Raw genomic sequence first — 25,781 nt, forward strand, 5'->3', positions numbered from 1 at the left:
TTTATTTTTATACTTTATCAAAGTTGTTTCATTTGAAGAGAAACTATCTCCAATTCAATGGATTACTATAGAATTTAAGTGGTAGCCCCTAATATACCAACATATTTTACCCTCCCTACCCAAATTTTATTTTGATTCTTCTGCCTTTTTCTCCTCATTTCTGTCCGCATCCCTTTATGTCCTCATTGTACCACCCCAGCAATTTCATATTCATATACCGTTTTGAAAATGACTGTCTTTAAATAGAGACATGGGCAAACTCAAAGAGATTAAATTCAATTCAGCAAGTATTTACTAAGTACTGAACCACTATGTACCAGGCATTTGAGATGTGATTTGAGAATTAAAACAAAATGCTCTCTCTACAGCTTGAATTTTTCCAGAATAAATGCTGGACAGTGTTTAATAACTAGTATTTAGAGCAGCCTGTGAGAATATCTGATATTACTTCATGTAACCTATTTATAAACCTTTTACTGAAGGTTATGTGAATCTTTTGTCTCATTTAATTTGAATATAATTTAACATCAATTCCTGTGCTGTTAAATTACATGTTAATTTTGAGAGCGACCAAAAGTATTCATATAATACTTTTTATCTAGATTTTTTTTTTCTTTTCTCAGGAAACTCATTGACTTATTCATGCTGGTCTGTCAGACAATACTTCTTTTTCTTTTTGGAAGGTTCACCCAGAGCTAACATCAGCTGCCAATCCTCCCCTTTTTTTTTTTTTGTGCATGAGCCACCACCACAGCATGGGCACTGACAGACCAGTGGTGTAGGTCCACCCCTGGGAACGGAACCTGGGCCGCTGAAGTGGAACGTGCCGAAATTAACCACTAGGCCACTGGGGCCGACCTCAAACAATACTTCTAATTTAGATTAAGATCTTCTAAGATTTTTATTTAATTTTTTAACATGTACTTTAAAATTTTTTTTCCTTCAGGAGTGCCTTTTGGATAGTTAGGGAGCTCAGTGCTTATTGGTATTTTTTTGGTAATGATTTTAAATGAATTCTTTTTTGTATATACCTAAATTAACATAACCTTTTAAAAATTGATCATCATTGTCTGGAGAACAAATGACAGAGAGCTCTCTGTAGCTGTAAATGGTACTGTATTTAAAACTGGAGTCTTTAAGGTATTAGAAAAACTAGATATCCAGTTGCAAAAGAATGAAGTTGGACCCTTACCTTATACAGTATATAAAAAGTAACTCAAAATGGATCAAAATCCTGAACATAAGACCTAAAACTATAAAACTCTTAGAAGAAAACATAGGGAAAAAGCTTCACATCATTTGGTTTGGCAATGATTTCTTGGATATGATACCAAAAGCACAGGCAACTGTTGTAAGAGGTTCGATGGATTCGATCAGAGACGTAAAAGAAACTTTCCACCACAAACAAATGGACTGAATGTACTCTTTATTATATAGGAAGGGGTAAAGGTGAGAGCTAGCAAATAGATCCGAATAGGTCAATAAAAAGAGGAAACAACATCAGATCAACCGAAAAGAAGAAACATCAGATCGACCGAAGGGAAACAACATCAGATCATTCGAAAAGAGAAACATCAGATTGATCGAGAGAGAAACATCAGATTGGATACTTACAACATCCATGCCCTAACACTGGGGAGAGTCCCTGTACTTGACGTGGCTAGGCGGGAGTGCAGGTCGAAAGAGGTCCTGGGCAAGGCGTACCCCCCACAGGCGAGACTCTCATCAGGCCCCAGTTTCTAGCAGCTTATATAGTATGGGAAAGTTTCAGAGTGAGGTTTTGCAAAGTAAGCATTTGGTGTTGTCGTGCACAAATGGTTATCAGTGGTGTACATGCATTGAGCCCTCTGGCTATCATCCCAGCCCGGCAGGTGTGTACGTGCGTTGAGCCCCCTGGCTATCGTCCCAGCCTGGCACAGATGGCCAGCGTGTCCCGAGCTACGATGCCCAAAGCGTCTTGTAATCTTACAAATTGCAACTATCTCTGTGGGAGAAGGGCCGGTTCCCACCACATAGAAGGCCGCTTTATATTCCTTTGTGTGCTGCTAGCTGTAGGTCCATGGAATGGCCAAACATGGCCGTTCTCATGTCAAGACAGCAACAAAAGTAAAAAGAGATAAATTGGACTACATCAAAATTTAAAACTTTGTGCATCAACAGAGACAATCAACTGAGTGAAAAGGCAACCAATGGAATGGGAAAACATATTTGCAAATCATGTATCTGATAAGGGGTTAATATCCAAAGTATATAAAGAACTCCTACAACTCAACAACAAAAAAACTAAGAACCCAGTTAAAAAATGAACAAAGACTTGAGTAGACATTTCTCCATAGAAGATAGACAAAGCTAACAAGCATATGAAAAGATGCTCACCATCACTAATCATTAGGGAAATGTAAATCAAAACCCCAATGAGATATCACGTCAAGTCCATTAGGTTGGCTACTACCAAAAAAACAGAATATAACAAATGTTGGCGGGGATGTGCAGAAATTGGAAACCTTATGCACTGTTGGTGGGAATGTAAAATGGTGCAACTGCTGTGAAAAACAGTATGGCGATTCCTCAAAAGATTAAAAATAGAATTACCATATGATCCAAGAATTCCACTTGAGGATATATACTCAAAAGAATTCAAACTGGGTCTCAAAGAGATATTTGTACACTCATGTTCATAGCAAAAGTATTCACAATAGCTGAAAGGTGGAAACAACCTAAATGTCTATAATGTCCATTGATGGATGAATGGATAAACCAAATGTATATTTGGAGTATTATTAGAATGGAATGGAATATTATTCATCCTTAAAAAGGAAAGAAATTCTGATGCATGCTACAGCATGGATGAACCTTGACAATATGCTAAGTGAAATGAGCGAGTCACAAAAAGATAAATACTCTATGATTCCACTTATATGCAGTATCTAAAGTAGTCAAATTCATAGTAAACAAAGCAGAATGATTGTTGCCAGGGCCTGAGGGGAGGGGGAAATGGAGAAATTGTTTAATAAGTATAGAGTTTTAGTTTTGCAAGATGAAAAAATTCTGAAGATTGGTTACACAACAATGTGAATATGCTTAACACTCACTGAATTACACACTTAAAAATGGTTAAGATGGTAAATTTTTATATTACATGTATTCTGTTGCAATTAAAAATTTTAAAATATACATATACAAAAAATGCAACAAACCAATAAATTATAATTCTCTTAAGAGAAGTTATTGAGGAGCTTTTTATATTTTAATGGGAAAAATAAATCTAATGTGAGCATGATTTACAAAATGTTTCCCTCCAAAAAAATAAAAATTGGAGTCTTCAAGATAATCATAGATGACATTTTGAATATCATTTTCTAATATTTTCTTATTTCTTTAAAATAAAATAAGACTAATAATGTTTACTCTATTTTTTAAAAATGAAGTGATTTGGTATATGATTTGTGATTTTGAATGAATCTGAATCTTAATGTCAAAGATTAAATTTGTTAAATTAAGTGTATTTTGTTTTCTAACAGCCTTCTAAAGTTTTGTCAAATGATGTGATAGTTAACTTCATTATTATCTTTTTTATATTAATATTTTATTATTTGTTTTTTCTAGGATCTTAATTCATATCTTGAAGATAAAGTCTACCTTACAGGATATAACTTTACCTTAGCAGATATCCTATTATACTATGGACTTCATCGCTTTATAGTGAGTATTTGAATAGTTATTGGCTTTTTTTCTGTAATGTTCAGAATGATTTTTATTTGTCTTGAATTTAAATCAAATTTGCATTTTCAACTTATCCAATGAAAATGAAAGCAATTATTTTTATACAAGGTACCTTATGTAAATATTCCTTCCATGTGTGCATCGAACATGGTAGCTTCCTGTTCTTGATGCTTGGTTCCTGTTCCTCTGCTCTTCTTCAAGACAACTTCTCTTGGCACCCTTTGGACTCGATTGTCATCATTACCTGGACCCCATTGTTGTCACTCTGCCCCACCTCTACATCTTAATTCCAGTACCCCATCTTCTGTGCAACTTCTTATTCTGTCTTTTAATCGCCAGCTCCCTAATCCCATCATTATCTGAAGTAACTCGATTCCTTCCCTTTTTCCAAATCTAGACACTTTCTTCCCCATCCAACTTAGATCTCTTGTGTAACTTCAACTACATTCCCTTGTTAGCATCTTTAGTTTCTCTGCTGTGCTGTATATTTACCACCATTTCCCTGTAAATCTCCAACTCTTGTTCAGTCCAAATAAATGCCTTCAATCCCGTATCCAGGCTGAGCTCTGTTGGAGAAATCACAAAGCTACCGATCGGTGCCACTATAAATTTATACTATCCATTTTCAGCTGGGCTCTCTTACTGATCAGCTCTTTCCTTCCTCTCAGGCGTACTTCCAGACTTTTACCACTTTCCTCGAGTCCCACCCCTCATCCTTCCCCTTTATCTTAATCGTTTTTACAGAGCCTTCCTCCCTCATTCAGCTAGAAAATGGAGGCTATGGTTTGAATCCCCTCATCTTCCAGCCCACCTACGTGTACTTCCTCATACATCTTGTCCCCTTTTTCTGGCCTCAGAAAGGCTCTTGCTTTTTTCCTAGACTAATCCAGTCATCTAGTCATCTAGCCTCTTAACCTCAACTCCCCCTCCTCCTCCTGCCCCCTTTCTGGATCTTCTCCCAAATTTAATATTTTTTCTTTCTTGTATCTTCAATTTTTCCCTCTGTCTGCTCAATCTCTTTATTTTCAATTGTTTCCCATCTTAAATTTATTTGCAAACAATTATATAGCACTCACTGTGTTCTAGGCACTGTTCTTGATGCTTTATAAATGATACTTATTTAATCTTGATAACAGCCCTATGAGGTGGGTGCTATTATTATCATCCCCTTTTTACAGATGAAGTAACTGAGGCCTAGAGAGGTCAGATGCCTTCTTTGAGGTCACCCAAGTAAGTGGCAAAACCAGGTCTGGAAACCAGGCAGTTTGGCTCCAGAGTCTGTGTTTTCTTAACATCTATCTGTTCATCTAAAACCTTCCCTCAGCCCCTCATCACCCAACCTCCATATTCTCCCTGTGGAAAAAGAGCCCATACATTTTTCTGTATGCTGCACCTCATGCATCCAGTCAATCAGGTCGTGTTGTTTCCACCTCCTGGATGCCTCTCACATGTGTCTGTTCCTGTGATACTGCATGACATTGCCCTAGTTCCGAAATTCATTATCTTGTCTGGGCTGTTGAAATGGCCTTCTGGCACCAGTCTCATCTCTTACAGTCCGTCTTTATTCCCACTGGAGTGATTCTTCTCATGAATGTGTCCTTTTCTTTCTCAAAATAATTAAGTAGCTCCTCACTCCCTAGGATAGGAGACCCTTTTTCACGTGACCCTGCCTCCCTCATCACCATCAGTCTCCCCACACACCTCTCTCGCAGCCACGACCTACTCCCTGGAGTCTCCTCAGCCTGTGCTCTCTGCTCAGTGTCCTTGCACTGCTCTTCTCTTTTGTTCCTTGGTCCCAGCCCTTGTCTTCCTCCCCAATTCATTTGTATTTCTTCAGGTGTCACTCAGTTCCAGCACTGATTCCCTGGTGAAGGAAGGCCTCTTCAGGCTCCTAAAGCATATTGAAGTGCTCTTTCCTCTCTTTCTTTTTGTACCTCACAGACTACCTCAGCTCTGGCTCAATTTGCTTTGTACTGCAATTCTTCTTGGGAAATTTCTCTCTCTTTTAAATGATAAACTGCTTGAGTCAGAGATTGTAGCAATTCATTTTTGTAACACCGCTGTTGGACATAATTCCTGGCACATGGGTGTAGTCTGCCCTCCCCTCCATAAACATTGAAGAACATATTTAACATATTTCTTTATATCTTTCAAGAGTTTAATATATATTTTCTCATTGTACCTCATAACTATGAAAAAGATAGGACTAGTGGTGTCCTCTTGCTACAGAGAAGGAAACTAATGCTTAGGAACATCGAGGGCTTCATGCAAAGACACAGAGCTCAGGTTTTGGAAGGGCCAAGACAAACTAGGTCTTTTGGCTCAAGTGTCATGATGTGTGAGGAAGCTCTTCGAGAACGAAAATACCGTAATAACATATGATAGTTATTCTTCGTCCCCCACTCAAGCTATAATTCCTCAATTTGGATTTATTTGACTTATTAAGCATTATTTCTCTAAGATCCCTAAGTGATTGTGTTAAGTTCTAAAACGTTATTATAGTAATGGCCTAGTATGATGCTTAATTTGGCATAATATTCTCTATTATTACAAGTTTACTTATTGAGAGCTTATCATATGTGCCTGTTATACTATACTTGAGGGGCATAAAAGAAGTATAAAACTCTATTTTCAAGCAACTATTGATCTCATTGAAGAGATAAGACTGTTTTATATGGGAACAATTGGTGAGTAAGAGAAAATGGAATCCAGTGCTGATTTCTGATCAGAATATTATGTGATCTGGGCTGGCCCCGTGGCTTAGCGGTTAAGTGCGCACGCTCCGCTTCTGGTGGCCCGGGTTCAGATCCCGGGCGCGCACCGACGTACCGCTTCTCCGACCATGCTGAGGCCACGTGCCACATACAGCAACTAGAAGGATGTGCAGCTATGAATACAACTATCTACTGGGGCTTTGGGGGAAAAATAAATAAATAAAATTATAAAAAAACAAGAATATTATGTGATCAGTTAAAGAGGCAGATAGAGAAAAGTAGGATGTAGAATCATGAATTGTCAGAAAAATATCTGCAGAATTTGGTTGGCTTTGGCTGTCCATGGGAATTGTCATTGTTGTAGAAAGCTTATGATAGTTTGACTATAAATATTGCTCATAAGTAGGATGACCATATGATTTCTCATCCAAAACAACACTTTGACAGTGAAAGAAGGGCTTTCTTTCACAACAGAAATAAAGTGGAGTGAATGTTCCCCATACTTAGAAGGAATATGACTCAATTTTAAGCAAAATAACGAGAGTGAGGAGGATCATGTCATACTTCTCTTTGTACCCCTCCCAGGTCTTGGTACAATGCCTTGTGCAACTAAATGCTTGTTGAGATTAGCAATATTTAGCGATCTCTACCTCTTTATATTTCCTATTTTAAGTTGCATATCTTTATAGTGAAAGTGTAATCTTTAGTTTTATACTTCAACATAATTAAATCTAAACTAATCTTATTTAAATGTGAAGACAGTTTAAGTAGAGCTGCAATACTTTGCTCATACCAGCTTCTTTTTATTCCATTTTAGATTCAATATATTTTAGTAGCTTTTTGAATGTCAAATGGTGACGTGGCACAACTTACCTTATTTCAAAATGCAGAAAGCCTCCACAGTACAGAGGGTTTGTTGTTAAGGTAGCCGAGGATCCTTCTCTTGGTGGTAAACCCACATACAGACAGTCTTACAACCTGGAGGAGCCCATAACTTGATTTGAGTGAGACTGTGCTGCTAAGAGCATAGCTACCTTTTAGAGGGGAACAAGAACAATTTATGTCTAAAAACAACAACACACTTGTTGACATTTTTAAAACGTATTTAAATATGGCCTTACTTAATTTTAAAACGTCACATGAAGAGAAATGTCATCTCTAATCCTTTGTGTGATGTCTCTTGGCAGACTAGTGAAGGCCTGTCAGGACCAGTACAAGGTCTGGCTTCATGTAGCATCAAGCTGTCATTAAGAAGGAGAGCATTTCTCCCATCTAATTAAAAGAAAAAAAAGACAATAATGAAGTGTAACTCTTACAAAGCAAGTATCTATTTACATTTTTCTCTCTTCTGGCTTATGCAGGTCCTGCAGTAGGGAAAGGAATACTCTGAGAAGGAGGGAGCTTATATGGAGGTTTTTTTTGCCAGGAGAGTGAAAATGGTCATAATTTCATAATGCAAAATATTCATGGCACCAGCTGCAAAGTTATTTAATTATGAGTCTAGGTGCCCTTGAGGGCGTTTGGTTTTCAAGCAGGTTAGAAGTGTTTCGTTCAATGCTGCACGTTAAAACTAGGGTTACATTAACAATATTTAATGACCTGCACCAATTTAGATTTCCTATTTTGGAATGTATATCCTTTTTATATGTAGTGACCAAGATATTATGATTAAGAATATTATGCTTATATTTTTCAAAAAAAAAAATTGAGTGGAATAATATGTAAATCACTCTGTTAACCATCCCTTTGTGTTCATAAAATTAGTCCATAACCAAAGCATCTCTCCCTGCCATCCAAGTGCAGACAGTACATCGGAGAAGTAACACCTTCTCAATGAACAGGTCTCACAGACTAAAACCTGTACTGGGACAGAACTGCACTGTGGTGTTAAATAACATCCCTGTTGAGTTAGGTGTAAATATACCCAGGTGAGAAAAAAATGATTACTAGGTATCAAATTCAGGCAGAGTAGATGTGAAGTCGGATTGGCTACGTGCTCATAGTCATCAGACAGTTTCTCGTGCTTTGTTTGCTTTAGCAGTATGTTTATTTTTGCCCTCATGCATTCCTTCGTTTATTTGTTCATGTTATTAAGTACTTAATCTGTAATCAGCGCAGTGTACAAAACAGCAGTCAGGGAACCCTCAAGTCATCTACTAACCCCACTGTATTTTGTTTCAGTGTGAGCCCAGTGTTAGTTGTGGCTGTTACTCTATTTATAAGATCTAGTCTATCTTAATTCCCTTTGAGGACTATTACGTTGTTCTTCCTTTGTAAAACTGCCTGTTAGTGTGGCTGTTTATTATCACACCAGTGACTCACTGCTTTCTTAAAGTGATTTCACTAGGAGATAGCAGTCCCTATGAACAGACTGTTACTCAAGATTATTGAAATCCTTTGTGACGTTATGTGCTGCTTGACTATAAGATTGTTATCAACTGAAAGACATTTGTTTTGAAGCTTGGAGCCGTTGGAGGTATGCCGTTCTCTTAGAAAGAAAGGAAAAGTAAAAGAAATGGCTGCAGAGCAGTCCAGGAACCCTGACCATAAAGAATGTCCCAAGGCAGCGTGGTGCCAGCTGGAAAGGTAGCAACCCAGCATTTCACCCTGATCTGGAATGGGTCCCTTGAAGTGCTTCTCGCATGTCTTCATGGAAAATGAGTGACTAAGAATATTATCTGTTTGGCTTTAAAGTTCAAACTAGTTATCGAGTGCCAGTATAAATAAGTGAAATGGTGAAGTAGAGAGAGCCACGCATCACTGGAGACACACTGGCGTGTAGACCAATAAGCAGCAGGAAATGGTAACTAGAACAGTTGTGTTGTGTTTCCTGTGGTGAAAAAGGGAAAAAAAACCTAGTCGACTAGAAAGGGATGATAGAAAACCATTTTTATAAGTGAAATAGTCGATGGGATCTCATCCACAAAGTTCTAAAAAAAATTCTAAGTTTGGTGGTGGTAGGGAATCTGGTTTTTGTTTGTTTGTTTACGGTAAGTTCAGAACTAGAATGTCTACCAAAAAAGTAACCAAGCTAACAAATCGAAGTCAGTCATCATTTTCTCAGACTCAAAGGACAAGCTTCAAAGTTTAAACTAACAGAAAGTTAAGTAGTAACCTGATCCTTTTGGAAAAGCTCTGTATATTTTGACTAAATTTTCTGAGGGGAAAGGAACATTCTCTAAAATAGATCATCTAGTTAAAAAATATTGGAATAAATTAGGAAATGTTAGAAGAATCTTTAGAAGCTCTTGGAATAAAAATTAATTTGTACTATGGGTCTGTTCATAATCCTTACACTAAAGACTCTAAATGTGAAATTTTTAAGTTGGAGAATATTGATTTTTGCTGTGGTGTATTTGGTTGTTGTTGTTGAAGTAACAGGCCTGGTAGCAGCATCTGCTAGTCCTGTGTGATAGCAAATGCTGTCCGGAAATGTGAAGAGTAAACATGCCGCCTTTACCCTGCGTGAACAGCTTGAGTATAGATCAAACAGGCATTAGCACTTTATTGTTTGCAGATGCTTTCCTCTCAGTGTATTTTAATTCATTCTGAAAAACAGCATCTCACAGAAGGGCTAAGTGGAGACTTTTTAAAATGAAAGAGTTCTGAAACAACTAAATTGTAAAAAAAAAAAAAAAAAAGTCAGATTTGAATCATCATATATTTCAGCAGCTGACATGAAATCAAGTTGGAGTAAAGCTTGTTACTTCTGTTTGCTTTAACTATCAGTAAAGAGGTTCGCTGAAGTTGATTTTGAATTTTGTTTATTTATTTGTTTGTTTGTTTATTTGTGAAGACTCACCCCCATTGCCTGTTAGGGTTGCAGCTATGTGTACTAGTGGTTGAGCTTTTTAAAAATCTTATCTTTTCTTTTGAAATCAGTGACGAAGTTCACATGCAGTAAAGATTTAGAAAAAGAACAAAGGTAGCTCTTTTACAAAATGTGTTTTACCTTTTGAAATATAAAGTGATATTCAGTTTATTCCACAATGGTGTGTCAGTGCCTTCTATATACAGCGCACCAGACAGTTAGGGGTAACCTAAGTATCTATGAAACCAAGAATTCTCTTTTAATAAAAAGTAATTTGTGCATAAAAGAAGACATTCCTGACCAATTTTCTTGACAAATGTGTTAATTATTTATCTCCATGCCATGGACGAATTATATTGTAGGTGAAACAGTTATAGTACCATATTTCTGATAACTAGCTGCAACCTTACACCCCCTTAAACAAGATGAGTATATTTTTATAATTTGCTGTAGCAGCTTGTACGTAGGACTTAAACCTGAAACTTAAATTTGTATGTAACAGATGCAGTGAGACTCTGACTGCTAATAATTTAGGTAAATTAGGCCAACAGAGATTAACACTGAGACCACCAAAAGGTCAGATATCAATACAATAGTATCCTAATGTCATAAAGGCAAAAAGGAAGGCAGGATGACTTATGTCAATTTTTCTTTTTAAATTTCCTTATAGTAAGTATAAAATGGAAATATGAGTTAAATTAAACATTTATTGAGAAAGTACTGTGTGTCTACCTTTTAATTGTATCGTTAATACTATTTTATATTCTGTAATAATTATTGCATACTAGAGTGATTTGTCCTTAGTTTTGTTGACCCGGTAATTTAGCAGAATATTTGCCTGTAGGCACAAGTATATGCTAAATTCTGAACAGCCACAGGACATCTGTCTCACTAAGTGCCTTCCAACAAGCACACTGTTCATGGGTTTGAACCACATGAGGGTGACTGAGGTTTTTTTCTGTGTGAACATTCCTGTCAGTTTTATGGAAACTTGCAATATCTGTTAAATAAATGTTGAATTAACAACAGGATAAGGATCTATACTACTCTTACACGGTCATGGCTGAATTACTGCCCTACTGGATTTCTCTTTACCTGACAACTCTTTGTGGTTCCAATCCAAGATTTGTCTTAGAGAAAAATCTGAGTCACCTACTTTGGAGTCCGAGCCCAGTGAAATGATAGGCACCAAGTGTTTTTATTGCATCTTTCTCTAAGCAAATCCCTGGCATTCTTGAAGCTTGATGGTAAATTCTGTGAACTGCTACATCCACTAAAGATAGAGTTCAGCTTTGTTGCAAACAGTTATGAGGGCCTCATGTTCATCTGAGGCATATACCACTGGAAATAGCCCTTCCTTCTTGTATTAAGCAATAATCACTTAAAATTAAGTGGGTCATTGTCTTCTTGAGTAAAGTTGTTCCCCAGAGTTTAGTAGAAAGGAAACAGTGGTCTACATATATATATATATATCAGCCATCTATAAATATATAATATTTGTGTTTACATAGTATTCTTTTGTTAAGTATCTTAGATGCCAATAAACTTTTCTTTTTTGGGGTTTGCTAAAAATATTGGAGAAAGGACCATATCTTAGTCTTTTGGAAGCTATTTTCTTCTTTTCTCCTGTTTTCCTTTTCAGTAAAGTAAAAAACTCTTTGGGCTTCCAAATCCTGGTTTAATGTAAATTTTTCATTTGTTGAAAACTTGAGATTTCCCTGGAAAGCACATCTGGTTTTGAACTGAACGTAAAAGCATTAAACAAATGGATAGCTCTTCCAAGTGGCAGAAATTTTTACTCCTATCTGAATTATGTTGGCTTCGAGAACTGTTTTTTTTTTTTTTTTCCAATTTCTATCTCCTACTCAAATGATATTAATAGTTGTGCTTATGTAATGTCTGTGTCGTGTGTGTTTTTAATCTCTACTTAGGTTGACCTGACAGTTCAAGAAAAGGAGAAATATCTTAATGTGTCTCGCTGGTTTTGTCACATTCAGCATTATCCAGGCATCAGGCAACATCTGTCTAGTGTTGTCTTCATCAAGAACAGACTATATACTAATTCCCACTAGAGGCTCTCCATGCTGTACAGAAGAGTGATTAAAATATTTAAATGGAAAATGTATTCGGGACCAGAGGAGTAACGTAAATTGATGTGCAGTCATTCTTTATTTGTTGAGGTTGATAGAATTTTTAAAGTATAAACTTGTGTCCAAATGTTTCATTTGTTTAGTTGAAATTTTGCAATTTTTTCTGTAAAAATTCAACTGCTGTCAAACTTGAGTTGAGATCAAGTAATAAATTACCTTGTTTTTATAGATGAAATTTATTTTAGTAAAAGTTGCAAATCAGTGCTTAATCTTAAAAAAAATAGTCCTTTCAATGGTTGACATATTTGGCTATTTATTGACCTCTCTTTTCATATTTTAAAATTCATTTTCCCCTTATGGATATTTACAGTAGTTTGTTTATTAAGAACTTTAATAAACTGTGCCAAGGATACAGGAAGGGAAAACAGATGGATTTGTTTTAAATATTTATGTGAGCCAGTAAATGTGGTTGAAAAAGCCTTTTTTGTTTGCTTCTTTCTTTCCTGTAGTCAGTATTCATTGAGGTGAAACTAACTGCTGAACTGCCCTAGAGGGAACTGGAATAAGATACAGTCCCTTGTGTTAATGGTTTTTTTGTTGTTGGGTTTAGTAGCTAAAAAGAGATGGGAAATTCCCACTATCCCACTAATTTTGCACTTGATAACTACTAGATTTTTCTAAACCAAAAGCCAACTCTCATAGAAAGGCTGCTGTTGGAGTACTGTGTAAAGACAAAGAGATACTTTATTATTTATAAGCTTATACTTACAAATAATAAGAAAAATAGTCTGAGCACTGTACTGTTTAATGCTATTTAATATGTTGGTGCTGATGCTGGATCTAAGTAGGTATACAATTCAAAGTTCAAGTGGAAAGAGCAGAAACTTGGGAAATATACAGCCCTTTGGTTGAGTCCTGCTTTTATCACTTACTAGCTGTCTGACCCTAAAAAATCAGTTAACCATATTTTCCTAATCTGTAAAAATAAAAATAAAATGTAAAATTAAAGATAACTCTCAGTTATGAGGATTAAAGGATAACATCTAGCCTGTGGCTCTCAGTACAGGTTTTTCCTTCTTTTTGTAAGAGCCCCCCATTTTTGTCCTTCACGTTACTGAGTCAAGAGATTTCATAGGCCAAGTGTGTGAGTATATTGTAATAGAGCAAAACAGTTTTTACAGGATTGGATTTCACAGTTCATTGCCCTTGGGAGCATTTTTAATTTTATAAAATGGCCTTTAAATTAGAAACTGTAAACTTGTATTTGCATATTCAGAGACTAGAAGACTCAAGTTAATCTTGGGAGTTAGTATGTGTGCCACAGAGGTAGGCCCAGTCTCTGGCTTTTCATGCAAATCACTGCCCCAGCTGGGTCTGCTATAAGCATTCCACATTTTCTTTCACTGTTGCAAATTACTCCTTCCCCTAACCACTTCTCTCTTCTCCCCCTGGACTCCAGGAGGAGTTAAGCAGGACAGACAAGAGATGGGCTACAGCCTTTCCATCCCAACCATTTGATTCTTTTCCTTCAGTTTAGGTCAGCTGTGAGGAAAGGGTAGGAGGACACCTCTCTACCTCTTTGCTGAATGTCCCCTCTTCACACTTCTACCATGTGAGTCTTAACCCTCTGAATCCTTACTAGTCAATTCTTTATTGAAGTGCACAACATTGCTTCAACAGACATTACCTGGAACAACAGACGTTACCTGGAACTACTGTGTGCCAGGACTTCCCACCACTAACTTAGATCTTAGAGGATGAGGAGATGGTTCCTGTAGGCAAAGGTTAGATAATGTTCTCAGTATCTCAATTGAAACAATTCATCTCCTCATAGAAATGCCACTGTGCATCACGGGTTGTTTCTGTCAGGTACTTTTCTGCTTGAAATGCCCTTTCCTTCTCCCTTAATAACCTCTTCAATATTCAACTTTGTCATGTCCTCTTGAAAGTCAAGTCTATCCTGACCAACCCACCCCCGCCCATGCCCAATTCTGGCACTAATGTTATTGTACTATTTTTGATTTTCTGTCTCTTCCACCAGATTGTTAATTCCTTGAGAGCAGAGACTATCTTTTCCCTTGCATATCCAGCCCTCAAAACGATGACTGGCACACAACAGTAGATGCTCAGTAAGTGTTTGTTGAAAGAATATAGTATTCTTTAAAGTCCATTTTGAGCTGACTAAGAAAAGTGTAAGTGTGAATTGCTGTAAATAGCAGAAAAGCCAAATAACATTAAAGTGGGTTGTTTTTCTCTCATGTAAAAGGAGCTAGATAGTCTATGGTTGGTATTAGGCATCCAGCTCCTATCTTTCTACTTCTCCATACTGAATAAGTAGTTTCCTTTCTCCAGTTCAACTTATGGTCCAAGACAGCTATTGGAGCTCCAGACATCAAGTCCATGATCAAGACCCCAAGAAAGAGAAGAGGAAGGCAGAAAGACTCCTCCCCCACCAAAGCCAGTCCACTTGAAGGACCTTTCCTGGAAGCCCTGTTCAGCAGTATCTATTTACATATCTTTGGCCATCCCAACTGGGAGTGAGGGCAGAAATATAGTTCCTTTAGACCACACATGCCATCCTGAATAAAACCTGTGCTCTGTCAATGAGAAAGAAGGAAAAAAGGGATACTAGGTAGGCAGCTAGCAGCCTCTGTCAAAATAGGTAGTATTTAAATGGGAAAATACCTTCTGAATGCCAAATAATCAAGTTGTAAAAGAATTTTCATTAGTAAATTGTTGACATTCCATGGGTCATCAATTTGGAAAGAATTAGAATACAATAAAATAAATACTTTTCACTGGCCACAATTTTCATGATTCAGAAGCTATTTCAAGATCCTGCAGTATTTAGAGTTATGTGGATCTGTTAATGCACTTTTACTAACAACAACAATAATAGCTAACATTTATTGAGCAGTTACGTATCAGGCACCATTCCAAGAGCTTTAAGTGAATTCACTCCTTATTATCCCCTTTTTGCAGATCGTGAAACTGAGGCACAGATTGATTAAGGAACTTGCCCAGGGTCACACAACCAGTACCAGGGGGCTGGGATTCAGACTACCATCTGGCTCAAACTTAACCTCTAAGCCATTTTACTGGTGTGCCAGTAAAGTTCTACTTAATCAACTTGTGAAATTAGTTATTACCAACCTTAGAAAAAGCTGTCCTGGGCATTGGATAAAGCAAATGTGTACATAACTTCAAGAATAAATGAGATGGTTACACAATTCTGAGTATAACTAAAACCCCCTGACTTGTACACTTTAAATGGGTGATTTTGTGATATGTGAATTATAGCCCACTAAAGCAGTTTTTTAAAAAAAGGAGTGAAATCAAATACATCAGCCTCACCATAGATTAATTGTTAGACCTTGGATAAGTCACTGCACATGAAATTCTCCTTATGAAGTAGAGGTAAGATCACTGATCTCACTGTTGAACTTGCAGTGAGACTGTATAAAAATTACCTAGCAACAGTGCCTAGCACACAGAAAGTGATCAGAAAAGGACAAACTGCCATGGAAGACTGTAAAATCAAAACCTAGAGTTTTATAAAGTCAAATTCTCACGTCTTTCCCCCCCTTCTGTCCCTGAGGCATCTGTTCAACATGAGCCCATCTGAGATAAGTTGGCAGAGCATCTGGTGATTTTGGTAAAACACGAATTCATTGTATGACTTTCCAGTTTAAAAATCTCTGGTCCTCACATCTCTCAAGCTGTTGGAAAAAGGGACCATACTATTTTTTTTCTCTAAAGACAATGAAACTCCTCTAAAAGAAAGTGGGGCCATCTTTGTGCATGCTATTCCTTCTGAAAAGTGAATGCCCCTTTCCAACCATTGTTTTTCTGTAATTCCCAGAAGCCTGCAGCACTGATCATTCAATAATCCCTCAAATATTTACTTAGCACTGACTATGTATCAGGCACTCTGCTGGGCTCTGGGGATAGCACAATTACATCATTGCCCTCATACAGTTTGCAATCCAATGGTCTGTGAACAAATCCCTGAAACCGCAAAATTCTTTGGAAAACCACCAGCCACTCAGCATTCTTTGAAAGTAAATAAAAATAATCAGATACCACTTACTGAGTGTCTACTATGTTCTGGGCTCTGTACCAGGCACTTGATAACATTCTCATCATCTCATTTTAACCTAGGAGCTAAAGTGGAGGCAGAGACTAACCCACACGCTGACCAACATCTCAATTAGACCATAGCTGGAGTCCGTGAGAATTGTACAATTTCAGAGTTAGAGGATGTAATCTGTCACCATACTAGGCACTGGGGTTGATTTGGCTGCCCTGACTAGATCCATGGCACAGTCTCTATCCACGTGCAACTTTTCAAGAACAGATAAAAAATTCCAAATAGGGAAGGATCATTCTTCAGTCAAGGATCTATGAATTTTTAATTAATTAAAATAAATACTGATTTTAAAACAAATAGAAATAATAGAACCGGAGGCAATATCAAAAGGCCATTTGTCTTTCTACACAGTTATACCCAAAGCATCCAAGACGTCATGAAGTATTTTGGTGAAGTTCTGTGGTAGTAAATCTCCTTCAAGTAGTTACTGTCACAATATGGTAGAAAAAGTGACATAACTTCAAGAAACACAAAATTATCCATCTGTGACCTGACTTCCCAGTTAAATTGTACCCCATCCCCATCCAGATTCAGCAATAGATTATTGCACTGAGGTTTATAACAGATACGTGGGCATTCTCATTTTTACTCCCTGTTAAAGGTAGGTCCTCCACTGGCTCCACCCAATTAAACCTGAAGCCATAGTTAACCACAGTCAGTAATAGGCACATTAGGTTTCCTGCAGGGATGAAGGCAGGAAGGATGAGTGGAATGAATGGGAACATCACCCACTGGCAGTGCTGAGTTTTGCTAGATTAGGTAGCAAAACTCACCCACTGGCTTTAGAGCCCTGCTGAAAATCCTTCCAGAATAGCTTTAAGATGTGTTGATAAAAATTTAAGCAGATATATTGTTAGGAAAGAATAGAACTCTATTATAATCAGATACATGTACATCACATCAAAAGATTAAATACACAACTATTTGACATGTAGTCAAATTAGAATTATTGTGAAGCATAGCTTTTTCATTTATATATTTTTTCTAACATTTGACTTCATTCCTTTAAAAAAAATTCAGATGTTACACAAACTTTAATATTAATCTAGATTTGGCAGAGATGTGGTGGTTTAATGGATTACAGCATTTAGCTTTTTACCCCAGAGAGCAATATTTCTTCTTTCTCTCCATAATTAGATAATCTGCTCCTACCCATTACCAGGGCACTAAATTTCAAATTCTCCATACACCTGAGCAGGCTGCTACATATCTGGCCATCTTAATTTTTAGTCTTGATTTATTGAAGCTGAATTACATTCCCAACTCTTCCTGGAGCTCTGGGTAAATTTTATTGCAAAAGCAATGGGGAGAAAGTTACCATCATATCTCTCTCTCTTTCTGGGCAGAGCTTTTAGATACACAAGGGGCTCTATATCCCACTGCTCCGTGACTTGTATGTTGGATTTATAACAGTGTGAAGCCCAGCTCCAGGGTTACATATGGGCATATCAGAGATGAGATGGGGAATTTGATTTTGCAATAATGATTACTTGTTGCTGGAGCCCACATTCCTGCAGGCTCTGCCTTTATTCCCCATACTGCTGGTGAATAAAACTAATTCCAACTGCTACCTAATCTAACAAAACTCATCTTTCACTTACAAGAGAGGCCAAAAGAAGGTAGACAGGAAGTCAGGAGAATTTGAGATGTTGGCCATTTTTGCTATTACGTCTCATGGATTTCTGCTTCTATTATCGTGATTCCTTTAGGAATATTTTCACCTTTTAAACTTCCGTTTCTTTGTAGGGAGAATGAAAGCTTTGCATCTTTTCCAGCCTGGTGAGTTAATTTGATGGCTCATTCGTGCTGTCTCTTCCACTTCAAAGAGGCTGGGTCCCTAGGGCTGGCCAATTGTATTATGGATCCTGCAGATTTGGCTTGCCATTCCTGCTGAGTGTCATCTGTCCTCGAAGTCTTGCAGTGGATAATTTTTGTCCTTCCTAACATCATCTGCTTGAGAAATTTGTGCCTGGCAGGCCTGTCTGTCCAAGTTAAGCTTGAAGTACGGTAGCCACACAACTAATTTGACAAGGCATAGCTCTAAACAATAATGCCACAGGCTTACTTTGACCAAGACCACAAACTTCCAGCCATCTGATTACAAATTCCAAAGTTTGTTTGGTGCAGTCCATGAACTAGTCTGTTCACGCAAGGTAGGTTATCCTTCTTCCACTGCCCCACTTTTCCTGACCTTCTGCAGTGTGTGTATGCATACACCACCTGCCCCCCTTGTCTTAAAGGCCCTTAGAGATTTTTAACCCTCTGGTTGGCCTCACCAGTTGTAAGCTTCCTGACTGTTTTCAGCATTGACTTAAGCTCTGTCACTTGGATAAAAGAACTCGAGAGTTGACTACTGTTGTCAGAAGGTTGAGGCATGGGTAATAGACATTGCACTAAAACAGTGGTTCTCAGACTTTAGTGCGCATGCTAATCACCTGAGGCTTCTCAAAACCCAGACTGCTGGGCCCTAATTTGAGTTTCTGACTCAAAGAGGTCTGGTGCAGTGGCCACACCGTGAGAACCACTACACTACAACCTGTCTGAAGCTTAGGTGACAGTCAGACACAAAGCAGCTGCATTCATCCAAAAACTCATGCTTTTGTCTTTGTGCAAAGCTGAGTCAAATTTTCTGAATGTGTGACCAGTGTGGTGATGGAGCACCCTGTGTTCCGATTGGTTGGCCCTGTCACATGATCACGGTTTCTCTCCATAGTAGCTCTTAGAGTAAAGCATCACATGTTCTCCAGGTGATATAGTTACACCTGAAGCATCTCTAGGGGGAACAAGTAGGATTCAGTACAGGAAGCTTCAGTACAGGACATAAAGTCGCTGCCTCCTAGAAGCCCGCTCGTGCCAGTACACAGTGTGCTACTTTACACCTGACGGCCTCTCAGGCCCAGTGGGCCAGATGCATTTCCAAAACTTAATGAAATTAATACACAGTAAGATTTAGTATCTTACCCTAAAAGACCCTCTAATTTTTTCCCCTCTTTTGTTTTTATCAGTTTCTTCCAGTTTTTATTTTTTTAACCTGCTTCAAAAATAGGTTAGACAAAAGTGGATAAACAATAATGCCAACAGAAAATGTGCCAGAGGAAATCTCATGAAGTGGATTTGATAGAAAGCAAAATAGATTCAGGAGTATAAATTCATAATTCCTCCAATTATGCTTATCCTTGGGCTTATACTAACGAATGAATTTCAGTTTTGTTCTCAATATGCACATAATTAAGTGCCCATTTTATTTTTATTTTCTAATTTTCATTAGATTCAATATGAAGTTAGCAAATAATTTACCCTGAAGTTAGAACTTTACTTCCATTAAATGAACATTATTTCCATGATTTATATATCTTAATTCTCACAAAGTACAATATTGGAAAAATGCCTTTACAATTCAATGGTTTAAAAGGTTCTAGGTACTTCACCATAAGCATCTTTGCTGTAGACATCTTTGCATAAAGCATTTTCACCACATAACTAATTGGCCTTAAGGCAATTTTGCTGTTAAAGATAAAATCACAAAGAATAAAAGAGGGACATTAATTTAAAAGGACATAATGAACCATGAAAAAAGGAATAACAAAGTTAAAAAGACCTTATTGCAAAATACAAAATATTTGAATATATGTAAAATGTGTGTTTGTAGATTCATGGCATACTACACAAAGAACTGATTTTATTTTCTTTTTTGTGGAGTGTACCTAACTAAGCACTTGTGTTTGTTCTATGGGAAATGTGGGTTCAACTCTGCACCCTCAAAGAAGAAGCCCTCAGCCCTCTTTCTCCTCCAATGTAGTGTGTTTCAAAATAAGAAACCAACTCTTGGGGCAGATCATCGTCATCATCTGTCAGCCTGATAAAGCCATCAATAAAACATTGTTAGCTGGAAGAAATGCTAACTATTTTAAGACCACCAGCACCGTGTCTACTCATCATTGTACAGACCATTATGAGGGTTAGCTAAGATTTATCATATAAAATTGGGATAACTGTGAGAACTTCATCAATGGAGAAGCGAAATGACAAACAAACAAACCTGTCAACCAGTTATTTTATCTTTTGTGGCAAAATTGCCTTACCGCCAATAAGTTATGCAGCGAAAATGTTTGCAGCAAAATATGTCTATGGCAAAGATGTTTACAGCAAAAATACCAGTCACAGGTTTAAAAGTGTTTGACATTCAGTCTCTGAAAAATGATCTTGTATAGAGTGCTATGAAGGTGAGAACAGCTATTATTAAAATCACAGGAGAAATATTTAATGTATGATTCCATGGGTGTAATATTTTTGAAATGACAAAGTTTTAGAAATGGAGGATACATTATAGGTTGCCAGGGGTTGGGACATGGACAGCAAGAAAGGTAGGTATGGTTACAGAAAGGCACTGTGGGGGATCCTTATGGCTTTGGAACCGTTCAATATCGTGACTGCAATGATGGATACGTAAACCTACACATGTGATAAAATTATATTGAATTAAATACACACACACACACAATGAGTGCAAGTAAAACTGGGGAAATCTGAGTAGAATTGGTGGGTGGTATCAACGTCAATATCCCAGTTGTGATATTAACATTTGCAAAATGTCACCATTGGAGGGAAACTAGGCAAAGTGTAGAAGGAATCTCTCTGTATTACGTTTTACAACTGGGTGAGAATCTACAATTATCTCAATAAATTAAAAAAATACACAAAAATCTCATCAATCCAGATACAACGAGAGATATCACAAGGCCTTCAAGGAAATGATATGAGTCATTTTTAGCCTCAAACTCTGAGATTCTATGGGTCAAAGACCAAAGACACACACATAGCAGCCCCAGCCCCAGCCGAAGGTGTAGGGCAGAACAGCACTGCCAGTATGGCTCTTCTCTTACTCTCTCCTCACTGTCTGAGCTGCAGTTTCAAGATTTCTGCAAAAGAGGAGAAAGAAACAGAGGCATACACTGGACCTGAGCATCCCAGAGAACAACACAACTCAATAGTGTGCAGTGCAATATAATCAAACAGGTAGAACATGTATCTACAGGCGGTAAAGAAAAGTAATTGTATAGTGATTTAATATTGTCCCCTCTGGTAGACTGTACCCTCATGAGGGAAGGAAAAGGTGGGGTCAGTCTTGCTCACCACTGTATCCCAGCTCCTAGCACTGCACTTGGCCTGTAGAAAGTGCTCAATATTTCTTTGTTAAATGTGTTTGAGTGAGAAAATGAAAAGCCCTTATGGCCTATTAGAGTCAGTATGGCTTCCCTTCAAATCTCCCTTCCCCTCTCTCTCTTCACCCACCACCAACTTAAATACATACATAGGAACCAAGGTTGTTTCTGCCCCATGCAACCATGCAAGTTGGGGAGTCATTTAACCTCTCTATGCCTCAGCCTCCTCATCTGTAAAATGAGGATAATAATAATACTTGCTTCAAAGGACTGCCATGAGGATTAAATGTGTTAATATATGTAGAGCGTTTACAACGTTATCTGGCATGTTGTAAGTACCATGTGTTTGTTCAATTAAAACACAATCCTGACTCACTACTGGAGTTAGCCCAGATGTCACAGGTGAAGGGCACCATCCTCCACAAGATTGTCCTCACTTCAGACACCAGCCACAAGCTCAGGGGTTCCCAAGCCACCCGTGCTTCTGTCCAGCTGTCTACAGATTTCGGAAGTTCCCACTTTACCCTCTCAGGTCCAATAATTCACTAGAACAACTTATACAACTCAGGAAAGTGCTGTACTTACGATTACAGTTTCATTGTAAAGGATACAAATCAAGACCAGCCAAATGAATAGATGCATAGGGTGAGGTCTGGGAGGGTCCCAAACTCAAAGCTTCTGTGTCCTCAGTATGCTTCTACACCCTCTTGGCACATCAATATATGACTACCAACCAGGAAGCTCACCTGAGTTTCAGTGTCCAGAAGGTTTTTATTGGGGTTTCATTACATGCAATTACATGATTGATTGAACCACAGGCCATGTGACTGAACTCAATCTCCAGCCCCTCTGTCCTCTCCAGAGGTAAGGCTGATACTATGTGGCTCAAAGCCCCAACCCTTTAATCACGCATTGGTCTTTCAGGCCTGGCCAGCCCCAACCCTGAAACCATCTAGGGGCCTACATGAGTGACCTAGTTAGCATAAACTCAGGCCCACCATGAATAACAAAGACACTCCTATCAGTGGGGAAATTCCAAGGATTTAGAGGTTATCTCCCAGGAACCAGGGACAAAGATCAGCCAAGTTCTTTATTATTCAATATAAATAAAGTTTACTCAGTTGAATAGACAGAGGGGGCAAGGAAAGCATTCCAGGAAGGGGATGTCAAAAAAGAAAGAGGCAGAAATAACGTCTGGCACAGTAGAAAGACCTCCCTAGCTGACTGGGCTTTGCTATATGGGAATGCACCAGCCTTGAAGTCCACAGACCAGTGCTCTGACCATCGTTCTGCTATTTGATAACTACAGTGCTGTCTTGTGGGACTACATAGATCATTGCAAGTCATCTTAAATCCTTTCTATGAGAGATGGGTATAATTTAAACACACGCACACACAACTTAGTGGATTAAAACAACAAAAATTTATTATTTCTCACAATACTTGATTAGGCAGTCTGGAAACTGGTGGCCAGATAGCCATTAATGATTATTCTTAAAAGTCATGTAGATAAGCAATATATTATGAGACTCCCACTAGGTACCTTACAGATAACATCTCTGATGCTTGGGTCACCCTGGTAACAGGTGCTTAAGTTGTTTTTCAGAAACTGAGAGTCCATTCCTTGTCCAGTTCAGGCTGGTTGAAACCACTGACCCATCAACTGGGCCTGCGAGAATGTCCGATAGGTGACCCTTTGACGTCAGGGAGGCTGAAAACTCCACCCTCAGATCATGATAATGCTGCCATTTTGTGAAGAGCCATGAAGCTTGACTACGCTTGTGCAAATCATCAATTACCTCACTTTTCCTTCCCTCTAATCATCTCTCCCCATACTTCAGACCACCCTGCCCCTCTATCCCATAAATATCCCTAATCCCCATTTTTGGGGAGGCAGATTTGAGATTTGTTCTTCTGTCTCCTCACTTGGCTGCCTTATGAATAAACCCTTTCTCTGCTGCAAAACTCGTCTGAGTGATTGGCATACTGTGTGGTGGGCCTACTGTGGCATACTGTGAGCCTGGTCAGTAACAGTTTTCTGGCTCCATGTGGTGCTATCAGCTCCACTGCAGTTCCTGTGACTGCATTCAGCTGGCTGATGGCTGGGTTGAAAGATCCAAGAAAGCCCCCATCACACGTCTGGGGCCTTGGTGCTGGCTGCCAGGGTGCCTCAGTTTTCACCCACACAGCCTCTCTCTACATGTGACATCTCATCTTCCCGTGCTTCTCCACACGCTGGCCTTTCTCCAGCAGGATAGCCTAGACTTCTTGACAAGAGAGCGAAAGCAGAAAGTGCCAGGTGTCTTAAGGCCCAGAACTGGCACAGCATTTTTTCCACCATGTTCTATTAATCGAAGCAAGTCACAAGGCTAGTCCAGATTCAAAGGGAGGGGAAACAAACTCCATCCCTTGATGGGAGAGGCAGCATGTTGCCTGTGCATACAAGGAAAGGAGGAATCATTGCAGCCATCTTTGGAAACTCTACCACATTCTCTGACTCTTCATTTACTTATCTGAAAATGGGTATTTTAATATCTACCTCAACTAGATTAATGAGAGGATTAAGACATATGGTATGTGACGTGTGAAAGCATTTTATAAATTGTAAAGTGCAAAACAAGTACAAGATATCATAGTGGTGGGTGATAAAGTCTGGAGATAAAGATTGGAGAATGAGCAGATTATACAAGGCTTTAAAAGATTTATGATGTTATTGTCATAATATTAACAGTTATTGAGCATTTGCTATGTGCCAGGCACTGTACTAATTACAGGTATTATCTTCTTTAATCATCACAACAACCTTAGAAAATCGATATTTTCGTGCCATTTTACAGAAAAAAAAAACTGCAAGCATGTGGTACAGCCAGAATTTGAACCCAATTTTGACTGGTTCCAAAGTCTTAACTACTGCACACAGAGTTCTTTTTATCACTTAAATCATAATCAATTGGCAATTGGGTAAGGAGAGATAGCAGCTAGCCTAGAACTCCTGAAACAGCATTTTGGGAGGCAGAACCCAGAATCTGCATTTTTAACAGCCACATTAATGTGGGAGAAGCATTCAACTTCATTGTACTATAGTGAGCCTTCTCAGGTTTTTCATTTCAGTAGTTTAAAGACACTCAGAAGACAAGCTTAGAGGAAATTTAGTCTTGCAGATGCAGAAGAAAACTTGAATACGAAAAGTGCCTATAAGTGGGGAGAATAATGAAAAATTAAAATAATATTTAAAAATAATTATGTTTTCTAGAGCTTGATGCTAAGCTAGGGAAATGAAAGTAAGACTAGAAAGGTTAGAAGCCAGACCCAACAACTTGCAATTAACCAAGTTTATATGTTATTTATTAATTCATCTATTTTATGCCTCATTGCCTTTGGGCATGTGTGACCAGGGAACCAGGCAAGGAAAGGGTTACTGAGAATCTGATCAATAACTAACATGGTCTGTCAAATGTTTTCCAGACAAGGAGAAACTAAAAGTTCTGTTTTTCAGAAGCTGATGTCCCAGTTTTGCAGATGTTGCCATCTTGCAGAGAAACTTGCACTTGCAGCAAAACCCCTGCAAAAGGCTCCAGCCCCAAGCTCCAAAAGATACCTTGAACTCGTTATGTAATGGTATGTTCCTTGAACTAATCATGTGATGGCATGTTACCTGGAACTCATTATGTAATGGCATGTTACCTTGAACTCATTATGTAATGGTCTGCTTACCTGCTACGTATGCCCCCTGATTACACACAGTTGTAACAAATAACACTGTTATCCTCTGCACTCTTGTGTATAAAGTCTCCACCGCACTGAGCTTGGGGAGAGACTGCTTTAAGAAAATATCCCAAGGGTTCTCCATTGCTTGTGCAAGCAATAAACCTTTTCTTCATCTACTTCAGCCTTGGTTGTGCTTTTCCGCTCTGCACTCACCAAGAGACAAACCCATTGGATTCAATTACACTTATTTCCTCTGCTAAAAAACCCCAAGTTCCATCTTCACTCCCCCCACCCCCAACCCCCAACGTCTCTTCATTTCAGGTCTGAGGACAAATATGTGCCTCTTCCGAGAAATCTGTCCTGGTCACCTCCCACACCCAGGGGTCCCACACATGTGCTGCACCTTCCAATCCATCCTATCAT

The 25,781-nt window shown here is 38.4% G+C and overlaps 1 protein-coding gene across 4 annotated transcripts in view; it reads left to right on the forward strand.

Moving 5' to 3' along the window:
* The window catches only part of EEF1E1 (eukaryotic translation elongation factor 1 epsilon 1), a 41,866-nt gene that overhangs the window by 7,468 nt on the left and 8,617 nt on the right, over nt 1-25,781 (forward strand). The window contains exons 3-6 of one of the 4 annotated variants that reach the window (XR_009222137.1): nt 3,607-3,702; nt 14,380-14,467; nt 18,235-18,267; nt 25,147-25,268. Coding sequence is in view for 3 of the 4 variants with exons in the window: in XM_058555300.1 (XP_058411283.1) it covers nt 3,607-3,702; nt 12,180-12,320 (237 nt within the window). In the remaining variant the exon portion in view is untranslated. Of the gene's footprint in view, nt 1-3,606; nt 3,703-12,179; nt 12,818-14,379; nt 14,468-14,690; nt 17,423-18,234; nt 18,268-25,146; nt 25,544-25,781 lie in introns of those variants that run through there. The other 3 variants (XM_058555302.1, XM_058555301.1, XM_058555300.1) reach the window with 3 other exon arrangements.

The sequence above is a fragment of the Diceros bicornis genome, chromosome 14 (genome assembly GCF_020826845.1).
Source record: "Diceros bicornis minor isolate mBicDic1 chromosome 14, mDicBic1.mat.cur, whole genome shotgun sequence".
Classification (NCBI taxonomy): Eukaryota; Metazoa; Chordata; class Mammalia; order Perissodactyla; family Rhinocerotidae; genus Diceros; species Diceros bicornis.